The sequence below is a fragment of the Acipenser ruthenus genome, chromosome 28, assembly GCF_902713425.1.
Source record: "Acipenser ruthenus chromosome 28, fAciRut3.2 maternal haplotype, whole genome shotgun sequence".
NCBI classification, from domain to species: Eukaryota; Metazoa; Chordata; class Actinopteri; order Acipenseriformes; family Acipenseridae; genus Acipenser; species Acipenser ruthenus.
This window is the reverse complement of record NC_081216.1, coordinates 25,805,992-25,824,071: the sequence shown is the minus strand read 5'-3', so window position 1 is coordinate 25,824,071 and position 18,080 is coordinate 25,805,992. Positions and strand designations below refer to the sequence as shown.

Here is an 18,080-nt window from a genome sequence, read left to right as displayed (position 1 = left end):
TTTTAACTAATTTATATTTTTTCTAAATCAAAACTGTCATAATGAAGATATTTGCTTGCCTGTTTCATTGAAATGATACATGCCGAGTAATTGAAGAAATAGTTCATCTAAACTGATTTAATATACAAATGCTCAATAATTGTACAGCATGCAACTGTCAGAGTCAAAACAGTTTCTACAAGGTGAATGCATAGTGCAAACTTCATGAAAGTTGTTATGGTTACAATCAGAGCAGAACTTTAAAACTTTTTTGGTCAGGTGTTTATTATAAATTACGTCTGTATTTTGCATTTTAAAACAGTCGTTCATTTAATGTCAGCTCCTCTTTATGACCTCTATACTAAGAGAGCAAGTATCGCAACAGATTACTGCAACATTTTCTTCTGCATCTTCTTTTGAAAGACAGTATTCTCCTCCACAGCGACATCCATGTACATAGGACTGCTCATCTAAAAGTAAATAAAACAGCTGTCAATTGAAGGGGGGGAACTCTAACAATGTATTTACCAGTATCATGTGTATATATATATATATGTATTATTTTAAACTTGCCATCATCCCAGTCCATATCTTCAATACAAACACGACCATCAACTGGCCACTTCTGCTTCAGTTCAGCTGCTGTAATATGGAGGAAAATAAAAACAGTTAAGTCAGTTGTCACCTATTTATGCATGCATGATTTCAGGCCTCTGAAAGGTTGGGGTAAAAAAAATCTTCAAGGTATCAGACCAGATTTGGTGCAATTCTGAATGATAATCTGAGCTAGTAAGACTTTCTTTAAATGTGTTGCAGTATTCTTTTCTATATGCTGTGGACGTAGGCCATAGTACCGCTAATATGCCTGATACCAATGTGTTTGTATCCTTTATGGAGGGCTGGTATATTACTTACACACAACTTGTTTATTGCCTGTTTTTTTCTTGTATCAATTCCTTAATTAGTCATATAAAATATCTGTTAAACCCTGATTTTTATATTTAATTATATATTTGGTTGAAGCACCATTAATACTGGTGATTCAAAATATAAGCACACAATAGTCCCCCAGCTGCCAATAGTTGACAAGCTGTAGCTTTTCCAGTATTATTATTATTATTATTATTATTATTATTATTATTATTATTTATTTCTTAGCAGATGCCCTTATCCAGGGCGACTTACAATTGTTACAAGATATCACATTATTTTTTACATACAATTACCTATTTATACAGTTGGGTTTTTACTGGAGCAATCTAGGTAAAGTACCTTGCTCAAGGGTACAGCAGCAGTGCGCCCACCTGGGATTGAACCCACAACCCTCCGGTCAAGAGTCCAGAGCCCTAACCACTACTACACACTGCTAATAGTGCAGTGAATTTATTACATTATGTTCAATTTTCTGTGTTGCTCATTTGTAAGTGATTTTAATCTCAGTGAAAGCGAACACGTTTATGCTAATTATTAGAATTGTGTGAACTGGTTACTACTGATGTTGTGACCTCCCCTGGGTTAAGGGTGCTGAAAGATCAATTTCCTGCCAATAGCAGAAATTATGCACTGCCACATAATTAAAAGGTCTGTAAGTTGAGTGCATTTTATACACTGTAAATGCATTTACAAGCTGCATATACACTTCACCAGCAGCAAAAGGGCTACAATGTTATAGAAAGTTTTTCATTTGAATAGATTGCATTTTTCCTCTGGATAAAAAATAAACACATCTTTGATTAGACTTTAAAATAACAAGATGCCACAGTTTTTTGAAAATGTTAACATTTCCATATAGCCGTGCAATATGAACAAGCACTTTGTAAACCAGATACCGAAATAACAAAGTTCAGCTGAATGGATACATGAGGTTTTTTTCAGTCCACTGTCATTTTGTTTCTGTGACGACCCTGACCTGTAACCAAGGTCAAACATACAGAGGTACTGAACCCTTCCTAAAAACAAGGGCCTAGGATACAGGCATCTGCTAAACAAAAAATAAAAAGAAGAGTGTAGCGATCGCTCATCACATTCAACCATTACCAATTAATCTCCTTTGCGCTACCTTAAAAAAGGGTGTCTTCATTGTTAAGCATGACAGAATAAGCCATACTTAAATCCAAAAGGCAAAGCAGTACAACTGCAGCAGTTGGTTCATGATCTAATTCCATGAGTGGGTGGATTTTAAACGAGCTACAGCAACTTGTGCCTGTTACTGCCTGTTGAATATGGTTTTGGAAGGGTACAGTGACTGCTGGAGATCAGTATTACTCCTTAGAAAATGATGCTCACATAGTTTGAGTATTGTATAGGAAGCTGTGTGGTCCAGTGGTTAAAGAAAAGGGCTTGTAACCAGGAGGTCCCCGGTTCAAATCCCACCTCAGCCACCGACTCATTGTGTGACCCTGAGCAAGTCACTTAACCTCCTTGTGCTCTGTCTTTTGGGTGAGACATAATTGTAAGTGACTCTGCAGCTGATGCATAGTTCACACACCCTAGTCTCTGTAAGTCGCCTTGGATAAAGGCATCTGCTAAATAAACAAATAATAATAAAAATTGTCAGACTGAATATCTGTTATGAAGTTATTAGGAAATGGATTGTTTCTCCAATTAATCGTATGATAAAAACATGACATTCAGAAAGGGGTTATAGCTTATTTTCAGTTTCAAGGGTTGCTGTGAGCATAACATATTTAAGAGAGATCCTGTACCCCTTTTTAAGCCATACTGTGTTCACCACAATGTTAGTCTCCGGAGTCCTATTGTTTAGACGGAGAAGAAAAATCTGAGAAGTGGTTTACCAAAGTGAAGATCAGAGCAGACAGTTTGGTGAGGTTTGAGGTAATCAATGAATATATTCTGGAAGGCTTCTGCACAGAGTTACTTTGAACTACGGACGTGAAAAAGACCAGTATTGAAACCATGCAGGTGAAGCCACCAGATGATGGGGAACATGATTCCGGGACTACCACTGTGCAATGTTGAGGGTGCTTCTGCCAGCACCTGTAAGTCTTAATTCATTAACTGCTCACTACAGCTCCAGCGGGGCTTCAGTCCTGAGTATAAAAAGTCCTAGGCTATTGTTCTATTGCATTGTTCTTCCTTAAACTGTTTTCCATAATACCACAAATTTGCCAATCGTCTCTCCACCTTGTTAGTAACTAATTGATGTTTTACAGATCCTAAGTAACTCAGCATTTACAGCCACTGGATTGGTGCCTAATTTTCTCATTTTATACCTGTGTAAGTATATTGAATGACATTAAATGTTCCTACCTCACTAATTCGTGCATCCCATGTTTATTTAGGAGACTAATAATGAACTCTTATGACTGGGAGTCCTCTGCGGCAACCTGACAAATTGCACCCAGATGTTAGTGGATCAAGGAACAAATTCCGATCAAAGATGCCTCAGCTTGCTGAGGGAGGTGTGTTTGATCTGTCACGAGAACTAAGGCTGCTGATGGGAGCAAATGATTTCTCTCCAGAATAATGCTAAGCAAAGGGCTGCTGGGGGAGAGGCTGACAGCACAGACTTCTAACAGGCCCTACATGTAAAGTCCCAGGGGAGAGTGGGAGAAAAGAGAAGTGTAGTCATGACAATCTGTGGATGCATATGATCTGTCCCTTAACTCTTTATATACTGTATAGTACTTCATTTATATATATATATATATATATATATATATATATATATATATATATATATATATTTTTTTTATTATTTATTTATTTTTTTTACAGCGAGACACTACTTTTTTTGTTTTGTTTTGTTTTGTTTTTTTTAAATCAGATTTAAGTAGCACGGCACACAGCATTTGTATACTCAGTTCCATTCCTGACATTCTTCCTGTATAGCGAGTTAGAGGGAAAATCACAACATTGTAACATTCTGTAAACTAGCGTTTGGTAACACGCATCAGTATGGTGTGATGTCAAATATTTATTTACATTGAGACACATTTACTTGAATGTAAATATTCAATGCAGAAACAAGCTGTAAAGTCACATCAGTTGAATTAGCTACTGCGCACTCTAACGTTTGACATTGTGCTGCTTGTGCAGGAAACAGTATGGTTGAGTACTGAGATACACGTCAGCAAATGATACACGTGTCTGTTTAGTGAAACAAAATGCAGCTTAACTGAATGCCTGCAATAATAAAGTAAAGCATATGTTCCATTAAGAATTGCTTGTGATTAACTTTTTGCATTGAATGACAAACACTGATGCACTAGTTCTCAAACATTAAAAAAAAATGCTTTAGGTCGTTGATGTCTATAAATTGAACAGATATCTACTGTGGAGTTAAAATGAGGTGTTATCTAGAGGTGTAGCTGGTGTACAGGTTAGATAGCTAATCAATTAAAAGGGGGGAAAAAACAGCAAAATATTCCTTAAATATTTTCTTTATGTATTAATTGGTCATTGGGCATATGTAAGATGTAAGGTATTCATATTTAAAAAAAAGGTGAAATGTAACACCTTTTTTCCATCCCAACTGGCCTAAGATATAAAGAATTTGTGAAGAGAGTGTAATTAGCACTTAACAGATTATGTTCTTTTACATGCAATTTTTTAATTAGTTTTCTGACTGGTCCGTGTTTGATTTTTATTACGAATGCTTGCTTGCATAGATAGTTTTAAATGAAATTTGCACTGCCTATTCCCCAGAGTCTCTGAAAACACAGCGAATTGGTGATGAACGCAGAGTGTCTGCAAATTAGACAAGCCAATCTTGAGAAATAATGAGAGAAATCAGGAGACATTTCTTGGCATTTTATAGACACCTAAATTACAGATATACAGCTGAAAACAAGCCATTACCCCTTTCACCTGCCTCTCTCAATCCTCAGCCAGTCACTCAAAATAACCTGTTCCCAGGAGGGACATAATCTAGGATTTCACAACAAAGCTGCAGTACAAATCGGTACTGAAATGAGCTGTCAATAATTTCAACAAATATGAAGGGATCAAACTGTTAAATGGTTTAATGCATGCAAATGGCGAGCATTCATTTACATTAGGAAATATATTTGTTTACACTACACAATTGTTATCCTTGCCTTTGAAGAGACCAAATTACTTTAAATAAAATCTGTATAAGGATTGCTAGAAAATTAACTTTACACTGACAGGTTTATGACCTGTGCTGTAGCCCCCGTCTTATGGCACTCTACAATTAAATGTTAAAATATAAAAGGACACCCACATTTCTGTTCTCATGTAAAGTACTTCAGTGAAAACACATGTATACCTCCACTCTGGAAAATAACTGGAAGTCACCACAGAACAAGGACATAACATAACACAGTTCAACAGGCAGCCCTGTATTTTTCAATTTTGTACCAGGGATTGTTCCTGGAACCCAGTTTTGAGCAGCTCCTGCTGCTGGATAAAGTAATGTATCAATGACTTACATAGAAAACCATAGCGGATGTTCCTTTCAAAAACTATCAACACTTCATAAGAAGTGGCAATAATTCAAATGCAATTAGTTATGAACTAATACAAGGTTTGCAGATGAATATATATATTATTAACAGCAAGTGTTGTAAAAACCCTGCATGCCTTCAGATACAACTATGAGTTGAGCAACAAACAAACACCAAAGGTTCCTGCAGGTTGACTTAAGAGATTGAAGTTTACAGTACTTTTTGTTTTCACTCTAATTTGATAATGAATATATCATCCTACCAAATAACAGGCATTCTTCTTCTGCTGCCTCCTGAAAGAAGGGATATCTTCCAGACAAAGACAAGCTGTTGGATGCTACATTCATGATTCTCCTCGAACATCTGCTTAAAGGTGTTAGGAATCTTACAAAGATCTCTAGAAGGATGGGCCTCTCTGACCTCACATTCTACAATGGATTCAGTCGGACAATATGAGGTGGAAGGAATGTGTGGCTCTATTGTCTCTACTGTCAGATCAGAGGACACACTGGAAGGCTCATCAGTGAGGTTTATGGGTGTGCAATTGAAGGGGCTTAAAAGCAAGAACTACTGAGAATCCTTATGCCAAAGACTAACATTAAACAACTATTAGCAGCTTGGCTCAATAAAGCTTTACTAGAGGTCTCGTAGGGTCACTCACAGTTACAGAAAAAAGAAATGTCTGCTTTCTCAACCCCATTACGACGACGTATTAAGAGCTGAAAGATATATGACATCAGCTTGTGAAACGACCACCATATTTTGGCAATTAAATGGTTCACATTAAACGATAAAATGATTTGTAATTATCCAAGCATGACTAAACTGTGATTTTTACCACGGCAATAATAGAGACACAGCCACAGGGATAGACGGATTACAAACCCTGTCTACGACAGTGAGCCGTTACAGAAAGAAGATGTTTGAACAGATATATAAAATTAAGGCATAAAACCACCCCCTTTATTTATTTCTAGATTTTGCCTTTCAATATTTTATCATGAAAATTACGACGTCCACCATACTCATGCCATGATTGGGTTTAAAAAAAAAAAAAAAAGCCTTGCCCTATTTGTCTAATAATATAAAAACCAAAAACAGGGCAGAGTTTAAAAAATATGTTGCCTTTATTTTAACCTCCTTATTTATTGATTTTATTTAATAATCCATTTAAACATTGTGAAAATGAGCCCACAAATCCATCGAAATAAGTCTTCAAAACAATAGCTCAAGATATGTCACTGGTTTCTTTTCTAAACGAGCACAATGCCTGGTATATCAAAAGCCCAGTGTATGTGCCAGACAAAGATACTGTGCAAGCCATCCAACGGTCTTATCAACTCACTTCAACCATTTCCAGGACAACACAATCAGTTGAGACTCAATAACCACCATCCATCCCTTGACTTGTTAATATTAACAGCAAACACACATACAGCAGGCCCAGATACAGACAGACAAAAAATGAGCTGCATTTGATTTTCTCTGTTAATTAATCAACATTTATCAATCTAAATATACACATGTCCTTGGTTGTATATTTTACATGTCTAAATGGTCTTTATCCAGCATAAGATCTAAATTCATATTCACATATATATTAGTGAGAAATATCTGTAAAAAAAAAAGATTATTATTTTTTTTTTCCCTGTACATTTTACCTAACGTGACAATGCCTTTGTTTCTCAAAAAAGTTCTTTAACCACAGCGGCAGGGACCTAAATCATTTCAAGAAATAAAGGTTTGATTGTGTGCCAACGCACAATGGAAGAGAAGTCAATGTGGGGCAATGCAGGCAGTGTGCTTTCATCAGACACATTGAAAAGTGATGTTGCCTACATGTCAATGCTAGACAAGAGTGTGTTACCGAGCGCAGCCGAGTGTTTTCCCCACAGGCAATACACTATTAGTGGCTCTCCCCATTAACGGTGTGTGGGGAGGATGTACATTTATTGAAGGTTCTAATGGAAGGCGGAGGGACCTCTATCCTCAGGCAAGGGGAGAAAGACAGCCTATCACTTCATGTAATGGTAGGCCATGTGTGACAGACCTGACCTACATTTCCCCCATTTCTTGCTCCCAATTGCCTTGCTCCACTCTAAGAAGGCATTTTGTGAAGAATATAAAGGGAATAAACACCATTCCTACCTGTAATATGCCTGTTCATATACATCGGTCTTCTGTACACCGAATAAAGCAATACATATAGTCAAACACATACATATTAATGATACTGCTGAGAAATTAAAAAAAAAAAACCTAATTGAAAGTAAACATGTTTATTACATGCATTAGTGTTATACATCTTCTGTTTTTACAACAAATGCAAGCAAGTGTGAGAAAGCAAAACTGCAAATCTCTTTTGGCATTTTCTTTTTTAATAGCTCAAAAAGAAGGATGCCAGATTTCTAGGAACTCTTGAGCCTTTGCATAATGGAAGTTATGTCAACTGCAGTGACCTTTTCAGAATGTATTCAGGACTACTCTGTCCTATTTCTGTACAGTTTAAAATAACTAACATCATACCAGTCACAATTAAAGACAATGTAAACAAAGATGGTTTTGAAAAATAACCCACTTATAGGGGAAATGCTGGTGATTACAAGTCAGAATGCAGACACTGCGACAGAAAATAATATAATATAATAATATAATATAATAATATATTTTTTATTTTTATTTTATTTGTTTGTTTTAGTTCTTTCTTTCTCCATGTAAATGTACATGCAAATCTAGGGCAATGTTTTCTGTCTCGTCATTCAATGCTGTATCTATAAATGAAACTCTTTATAAGGTATTAAGTGTGTTATTAATGTATCTGTGCCATATACTGTACTTCAATATAATGATGACCTAAGTTTGAAAGTTCATAATGTATACAATATATTTTATACTAAAATGTCACTCCTGGGTGACTGTTTACCACATTATTCCCTAATTAATCCATCTGTGCACTCTGCTACATCAGAAACCAAATCCTTTTGCCTTTCCAGTTTGTTTATATCACTCTCAGCTTCTAGAACCCTTCTTCCCATCCCCCTCAGCTCCCTGCTTCTACCTGCAGCACCTGGAGGTTATGAAATGCATCTGCAAGCTCCACTGTAACTCAGGGAAACCAAACAAAAACATAAACAAAAGACCCCCTCCCATCCAAAAAAAAATGGTATATGTTATATAACTTTTATAGATAACGGCTATATATTTTTTGGGGGGCTTATAAATATTTAACACATTTTTCGTTTACCGATGGCATTAGTGATACTGTATTCTAAAAACAAGGTATTCCTTGGCAGGGACCTACCACGTCGCTGCAGGTCATACTGCTTCTTTGTCTCTTCGTTCCCAAGAATTTTCCATGCCTGGTCGACGTCTATGAACCTCTGCACACGCTTCTCCAGCTCTCCTGCTGGCACATCTGGGCTCTGTTTGTCTGGGTGATACTGCCAATCAAAGGAGGAGGAAGTACAGTTGAGAAAGAAAAATAAAAAAACACCTTTTCATAATATTAGATTTTTTTTTTTTTATTTAATTCTTGGGGGGGGGGGGGGTGAAAGCAAGGTACAGTACCGTAGAAAAAACAAGCTGACAGCAGTAAGACACAAGAGATTACAACCAGGTTAATTAGACCACAGGAGTCATGGAGAATCTGCTGGTGAAACCCTGATGTCACAACCTGCACTGACAGCATTTTCTGGTTAATTTGCTGACGGACCAACCAGTCTTCTGGACAATTTACCAAGAGAGGCTGAGTAAAGCACACAAAAATAGATTCAGGCAGTGGAGTACAATACAGAAGAAAGTCCAATTTTCAAAACCAAGTGTATCATAAACAAACGACACACACACTGAAATTACAGTGAAAGTAAAGCGGGTTAATCAATTAAATCCATTGCTTAGAATCTGGCCCACATTATCTAAAACCATGTGGAGTGCTTAAAGTCTGGCTCTTCTAACAACACAAAACAAAGAGGGACATGACAAATATTCATTTGGAAGTACTGTATCCCTTAAATTTCAAAACAGACTAAGCTTTTTTTGCTTTGCTGTTCGTCTATTTCTTTTTTTTTTTTTTTTTGAGGTTTGGTCACCTAGAATTGGGCAGATTAGTAAGGGTCGTATATTTTACTGGTGATGGGCTTCGTATTTGGCCACAGGGGGAGAAAAAAAAAAAGAAAACAACTTGTATCCTTTCTCACAAGCATTCGGCTGGATTCCGATTATAATCTGGCACTGGCAGGCAAGGGATTGCGTGTGTGTGTGTATATTTTCTTTCTCGTGGTATCATAGAAGCTGACTTCACAGCTTCCAACCATCTGAAAATACAGGTTTCTTGACTACATTCAAAATATGATTACTATATGACTGAAAAGCAATAACCTTGTGTCTGAGGTGTCTTCTTTTTATTAATCCAGATGCTTTTATTGTTTTACATCAACAGAATACTTTGAATGCAGCCACGTAGTAACTGTGACCTGCAGTACATTTTGTGTGCTTTGTCAAACTATAACCAACCACTGATGACATTCAACTAGAATGAACCTCAATAGCGCCAACTTGAACAATAAGAGTCATCTATTTGTCAGTTTTCAGTAAGCTGACACAGAACACACACAGGAGACTTCTTTATAAACAACAGCGAAAAAGCTGTGAAACATAAGAGCTCTCCTGCCTTCTAACCTTGGATATGTTATTGATAATAAAACAAAAATACTTCTGTTCCACTTTAACCCTTTAAGGACTAGCTTTTGAACATTAAATAGATTTGTGGACTGAGGATCACCTTTAAGCTAGTAACATCTTTTTCAATTTGTTAGTCCCACAGCATACAGTAAATGTAATAAGGGCAGAAACTATGTTCCAATTTCACTTATTAGACAAGGAAAACTCAACAAAATCCATAGCTACCATGTGTTGCTAACAACACCTATGTATCCTCCGAGAATCGCAATTATTTCACCTACAGGAATACAAGGTTCCCTGTGTACGGTTGCAGTTGGGAATATACAGTAGAAAAAGGGAAGTTTTTTGTTCTAACAGTTTATTTTACATGTCACAGAAATCCAATTAAAAGCTAAACCAATTAATGTGTTTGTGGAAACTAATGGTATATTTATTGTTAGGCCATAAAAAACTACCTTTTATATTAAAAAAAATTATAACAATAATATATATAATGTTTGGTAGTGTACCTCTTGCAAATATGTCAACTTCTGAATGCAAATTGCATGTTTATTTGGCAATTGCTTATAATTGCTACAAGCCTTTTAGAAATAAAGCAAACGTAATCACAATGAACATTCATTTTCGACTTGAAGTCATAGTTCTAGCTTTTTCACTTGTTAAATAAACACGCAAATCATAAACAACCAAGATTGTATGCTTGATTGTTCATTAATACAGTAAGTAACTTAGAAAAAGCTAATTTGTTTATGTCTTAAAGACTCCAATTACATTTGACTTGCAGTGCAGAAACTCCTTTGCTTAATCTTTATGATTAAAGTTTAATATTAATAAAAACTTTCCCAGACAGCAACTTTAATAACTGTATTTTTTTCATGACTACAGTATATATTCTCTAAGTTTAAAAATAAAAATAAATGTTGCAGTCTTCATTTGATTTGACTGGCCTCACTATTGTGCTCTTAATTACTCCCTAGTACAGCACTGGGTATTTCTGCTTAGTCTGCTTGATATGTACTAAGAGAAGTGCACACCTTGCTCTGAGTTCTGCACGGTTCATCACGTTCTAATTAGGCAGTATGTTCTGTCAACGCTTTCATGCACTTCTCTCCATTAATTGATCATTCTGCCAAATTAATGACACTGCAGTGCTGGCCCAGAGATCCCCGAGCTGCCTCACCTGCAAGCTAGGAGAGGTGAAAAAAATATCAAAAGGTCACAAGGTAACTGTACCTTCACAGGCTTTGAAACAACATTAAAAACACCATGTGTGAAGGTTAATTATATCTCACCAGGCTTCAGCATTCAGGATCATCCCCTTAGAGAGCACACTGCACTCAGTTTCAGAGGTTAACCCACATGCCTTCTCATACTGGACACAAAACCTCAGCACACGGATATAATGTAGCCATACTTTTTTTTTTTTGTAAATGTCTTTTACAGTTACCAGTAGGGTGAAATGTATATTGTAGTAATGCAGGTAATATGCCAAATGAAAAGCAAAGTTATGAAAATGATGCATTTTAAACGAACAGCGTTTAACTTAAACACATTTACAAGGTTGTCCTGTGGAGGTAAATCGACAGCATGCATTAAATAATCGATAATAAAGAGGCACAAATACAATGTTTAAAGATGCACTACGGCCCTATCCTATGAATGGAAAAATAATGGTCCAGTATTGTTTTTTTTTTTTATTGGACCAAGGTGTTCTCGTGTTTTACATTGCTGCTTTCTTTGGCAAGTTACTCCAGGAACCAAGCCTCTGCTGTACTATAATGTGTCCGTTGATCTCGGTGCATACATGCTGTCTGTCCACACATAGGAAGTGCTTAGCTAGCCTCTGAAAATACCTTTTTGGTCTACAGCAAGGTATTTGCCCATCGGGTTTATCACTACTATATGAAAAGATCTCAATGATGTCATTGCTTAAATAAGATCTGTCATCTGTCATAAGCAGCAATAACTGTGCTACAAGTTTGGTTCTTGCCAATAGGTTCAAAAGCATTTCATTAAATATCCAGAAGATTAAGGTTTCATCAATGCAGATCCCTGGCTATTTTCAAACTTGATGCCTCACTGTATGTTTGAACCAACAATTAGGCCTATTATCTTTTTTAATTCTTACAATTCATGTACTATGTATTGCACCAAAACCATGATTTTGCACAACCAAAATCTAACTTGAGAACCCTGTATCACTTTGCAGTGATCTCCAGTGTTGTCTTTTCTTTGCTTCTTGCTCATCATCACCTACTGTTCCTGCAAACACACTTACAACACCCGATTCTATATGTAATGCCATTAAAAAAAACAAAAAAACAGACACTTCCATGAAAGGTGTCAAAGGTATACATGATGGCCACTTAAAACAACAGTAATCCCTAGTTGCCACAGGGAACTAGAATACATCTTAAATGGAGTGACATTTATAATGAGTAACAATATAAAAGATGATATTGCTCCATTAAAAAATAACAGCCCAATAACAATGTACCTGAGTGCTCACTATCTGACTTGCACATAAAAAACAAAACACAAAATATTAAGGGCAGTGAATTAGTGAGGGGGTCCTTTAAGCAAAATACAGCACTGTGTACTATTTAATTCAAAAGTTATTAACTGAAATAGTTTCCTAAAATGTAAACGGGGTGACATCAAATTGTATTTTAATATTTAATTAACACCCTTACATAGCCTAGTATGTATTCTGTAGTTTTGAGTAATGATTTTTAAATGGCTGTTTCTTATACACACTGTTAAAGATTCATTTATTTGAACTAATGGAGCTCATCTGAAGAGAGTACAATGAAGGGGGCTGGCAATGTGAAACACATGGAGTGATGACTATCCATCACTTTTCTTTTACAATGTAAACTGCAATCATGTTTAGCCCCTGCTAAACCACCAAAGCATCTAGGGGCAGAGCAAAGGCCAATAACATCACACTACTGCCACCTAATGTTTGAGGAATGACTCATTTGAAAAAGACAAAAAAAAAACACTGCATGAACTGTATTGTATTTATTTGCCTGAAGCTAATTCTTTCTTTTTTTTATTTTGAATGACTGGATTGTTATATTTATCAAAGGCCATTTGCCAGTTCTGGTGCAACCTGATTCCTAATGTTTAGTACACACTACAATCGCTGTCCAAACCAGCAATACCCTCTTCAGCAGAAAGGTTATAGAGACACGAAGAAAATAACATTGGATCTCAGTCCACAATAAGATTTGACTAGGGATTTTCATACGCTTAGTTAACTACATCAGGCCCGCATCAAATCATTGAACCATGCATCCAAAAATGTTTAGCTCACACATTTTCTTGCTAATAATTGCGGTTTCAGAAAATCTATATCGATTACTGATTACTGAAAACAAATAGGAATCATGCAAGAACATCGCTGCCTTGACTTAAACAACCCTAACATTCGGTTCTTGAACAGCAAGGTGCAAGTCCAAAGAGAGGTTTTATTCAAAGCCTTGCTTATGAGCCCTTTAAGAGCACAACAGCCTTTGATTCAGTTATTGCAGCCGGTTTTACTGAAAAACAAAGTCAACAGTTTGAACACGAGCCCGAGGGACTTTTAGTTTAGCACTGATTATTGCTAACACACATTACATCTTTTTAAATAAAAGCCGTAGTAAGAAAAGGCCCACCAATTTCCTCTTCTTATTAAGGCAGATCTGAGAACACAAATCTAAAGGAGAGAGAATTCCCTCTCACAGCAGAATTTCAAACCTGGGGAGTATGGCAGGCCTCTCACACAGCCACATCAATTAATGACATTATTAAAGCCTGAGCTCTTCTGCAGTGTAGCCTTTCTGTATGACTGTGCTTGGATGCCATGAATAATGTGAGTATCAATATACTTGAGCAGCCATGTTGGCCAAACGCTTTCTGATAGTGTGAAAAAATGAGCGGCGAGTATGAATACTGCTTATCCAACATTCTAGTTATTCCTTTTTTTTTTGCCATCAAAATACGGCTGACCGGTTTCTATTGCAATGGCAAAAAGTTATGAACGAAAGGAAGCCATTTGGCCCATTAATGCTCGTCCAATTCCTTGTAGCTGACTGATCCAAGAATTTTTCTAGTGGCAACTTCAAGGATCACAAAGATTTAGCAGCAACAACGTGGCTTTGTAACCTATTCTATACACTTGCCACTTTCTGTGTAAAAAAACAAATCTTGAAAATAAAAGGCTTTGGTGAAGACAGGCCCAAGAAGAGTGCAACAATGGACTTTGAAGAACATCCATTAATTTCCTTAACATCATACAATCCAGATCTAGTTTGTTACTGTATGTTCACTTCAGGTATAGTGTAGAGCTGTACTCTAAGTCAAAATATCTTTGCACAAAACCCAGCACACAATAAGCATATCAAACCCATGTTATTACTACATAAGAAGTAGGTTACAACTACAATTTAATTAAAATAAAACAAACACTGCCCCAGTGTTAAAGTGTAGATGATTTAGTTTTATGAATATGCAGTATTCTTTCACACAGCCACTACAGAATCTTACAGGGTTTTATGGATTTCAAATATCTGGTTGACAAGAACATTCATTTCGCTGCACAAGTAGTACACAGTTAGAGCTAGCTGAATTAATTAAAACGTTTTTGTACTTCACCATAGAGTGAAAAGCATTTCATCATTTATTTTTCTATTATTTGTGCTTTAAAATAGCTGTCATGAATGGCGCCTTTTAAAATGAGACTGTTGTATAACGAGGTGAATAGCTGGAGGCAACGGATTACAGACACCGGTCGCTTGTTAAGAAAAATAAGATTAGTAACACAGTCAATTGTAATCATTTCGTTCATCTCATGCATTTTGAAGAGCACAAACAAAGCTTTCTTAACACTGCAGTTTGTCACGTACAGCACGCAATCTTTTATTTTATTTTATTTTATTGTGTTTTAAATATTTTCTTTGTTTTTTATATGTTTTAAAATACATTCTAAGCCATGCCGTTTTAAGGTCCTCCAAACTTTTGCCATAGTAAGAACAATCCAGCTCTTGCAGCTGATTTGCTGGTGGCCAAGAACCAGATAATCAGATGCAGGGCAAAAAAGCACACACATTTACAGAGGGTATTTTCTAGCAAAATGTATTCTGAGCAGACATACACAACTCTTGCAGCCAATTCGCCATTGGTCAGGAACCAGATCTTTGCAGATCTGTTTAGAAAACAGTTAATAAAAACTTAAACATGTTCTGAAGCACACAGCATGCACTATAATGAACCATCGTCGATTTATGCAGCATTTTCCTGCTGCAACAAAGATCATCAGAATACATTACATGGGAAGGAAACTACATTATTATGTATTGCAGGCATTGTCCCCTGTACGCTTGAAAAGTAATTCTATAAAAACAAAATGCAGTTAGCAACTACTTTTTTTTTTTTTTTTAACAGTATGCCAAGTGGGGAATCTGGTTGATCTGTTATTGTTGTCAGTCAGTTAGTGTAATTAAAATGGACCAGCAAGTGGAGGATTATCCAAATCAGCTTACCTTGCACCTTCCCTTCAAAGATTAAAAAAATCTACATATTAACATAACGAAGTAGGATTTATTACAATGTAATTTCTTTACGCCAATACTAAATCTTATTTTAAACAGCAATTATTTCTAGAAATGACTAGCAGTTTAATCATTATAACATTACATGTACTTAACATTCACTGGTGTCAGAATACAAATGGCCTAACCAAACTGTGTAAAGATGGATCATTTACACTAGCTGTTATCCAACGAAGTCAAAATCAAGTAATTAACTTTAGAATCAGAGGAATAAATATTATACATATTATACATATGTGATAGAAAGACCTGATAACATATGTAATGTATATTATATGTTTATGTAGTACTATGCATATTAGCTACTGTAATAGATTGTTGCACTGCTAAAACAGTGCATCAAGCTGGTCAAGTATATCATTAAACTCTTAACAAACAACAACTGCAGTTCTATTTGTATTACAGCTTTACTTGTCTTGGCTGCAGTGAATGATCAGCAGATAAAATGTTGTCTGATAAGAGGGTGTGTGTGGTCCGGTGGTTAAAGAAAAGGGCTTGTGACCAGGAGGTCCCCGGTTCAAATCCCGGCTCGCTCACTGACTCGCTGTGTGACCTTGAGTCCTTGAGTCCTTGAGACCTTGTGCTCCGTCTCTCGGGTGAGACATTGTTGTAAGTGACTCTGCAGCTGATGCATAGTTCACACACCCTAGTCTCTGCAAGTTGCCTTGGATAAAGACATTTGCTAAATAAACAAATATCACAAACATCTTGAAAACACCTGCATTTAAAACAAACTATGTTAGTATCACACACTGTCCACCTTGGCTCTAAATACAGTACAACACTAAAGCTATATCAGTATCATAAAAAAAAGCAGATTACCATGATGAACTAACTGCACATGTAAAAATGTAAGTCCATACCGACTCCTGCATACAGTGCACTTGTGCAAACTTTCTTCACAAAAGCAAGTCTATTCTCCCTACTGGGTTTATAATCAAGAAATACTGAAATACTGAAATGAATTAATATTGTAGCGTCGGGTACCGCCAAGTAGGACTTTGTGTGCTGCATTGAACTTGCAGGGGGACCAGGACTATTACTTCTCTTGTAAGTCGTGTATTTCTGTGTGTTGCTGTACAGGTGTGTGTGTGCTGTCCTGTCTTCCCCACCGTTTGTGTGTGTCACCCTGCATGAGTCTGTCAGTGGAAGCATGTTTCATGTCTAGGCAGTGCTAGCGCGCTGCCTGGGGTGTCACGTGCACAGTGGGGACTTTATCCTTCATCCTGTTCCAGTTCAATAAAAATAGCGTTTTTACTGCTTTGAACTACTACCTGTTTCTCGTCATTTATTCTCACTGCGGAACAGATGCGCCTCCGCTACTATATATACATACATATATACACACACATATATATATATGTGTGTGTGTGTGATAATGTCATTATGCCCAATGTGAGCTAACCAGCACACGTGTATATTTTATTTTATTTTGGTGTGCTGTTGGTTTAGAAAAGTAGGGATTGTGTGTAAATTTGTCAAGTCAATGACAGGTTTCATTACAATTTAATAAGCCCAGCTCTTCATTTCTAGAATAAAACTAGTCAAAGTACCTACCAGCAGTGCCAGTTTCTGGTACTTTTGCTTCAGTTCTTGTAGGCTTTCAGAAGGGTTGGCACCGAGAATGTTGTACCAGTCCTTCTGTAGAATATCTTCACATGTCATCATACTGCGACACTTAACTGCATCCTTGTTTAAAAGAATCGAAATGTACAATTTACAATACAGCAATTATATTGCAATACAAAACGCTTCATACTTCTTGATGGCACAAACGACAGGATGACAACCTTACAAAAACAAACAGAACAGTTCACCACACCAATTCACAAAGAACACTACAGTCATCCGTACTAGTATTAGTAAACACTTATGATGGTTCACATACCATCTGTCCTTTACTGTAGTGAATAAGAACTAAACAACAAAGAGGAATATAAATAATTCACTACTATACAACTAGTACATAAGAAGTAGGTCACAACTGCAATTTAATTAAAATGTGCAAAAAGCAAACACGACATCAAAACCAAATACAGAACGTCTGTATACCTCAGCGTCCAAACCAATGGAATCAGTGTTTTGCTAAACGTTGGGGTTCTGCTATAAAATAAAGGAGATTCCAGAGTCTTAAGTTATTTAATATTATGAGTACTCTTATTAGTAAAAAAAAAAAATGTACAATGGAAGTTTGTTTGCATCACTTTTTAACGTCCCTGCGAAACAAGAGTAACAAAAACATAATAATTTGAATGTAAATATTGCGAAACAAAATACCGCCACTCCAAATGCTGATTAAACGTGCATACACGTTTACAACGAATTAGTCTGTCGGCAAAATAACAAGCACTGTTAAAATCACGAAAAACGAGACGCGTGTTCTCAATTAACAATA

At 36.4% G+C, this 18,080-nt stretch overlaps 1 protein-coding gene across 1 annotated transcript; it reads right to left on the bottom strand.

Moving 5' to 3' along the window:
- Positions 1–99: 99 nt before the first annotated feature.
- LOC131696473 (dnaJ homolog subfamily C member 24-like) lies at positions 100–18,013 on the bottom strand. Its single transcript, XM_034057331.3, has 5 exons — positions 17,738–18,013; positions 17,243–17,374; positions 8,710–8,848; positions 553–621; positions 100–449 (listed from the first exon to the last, which is right to left on the bottom strand). The coding sequence occupies exons 2-5, from the start codon at positions 17,351–17,353 to the stop codon at positions 316–318; spliced, it is 453 nt and encodes a 150-aa protein (XP_033913222.2). The 5' UTR covers positions 17,354–17,374; positions 17,738–18,013; the 3' UTR covers positions 100–315.
- Positions 18,014–18,080: the final 67 nt, after the last annotated feature.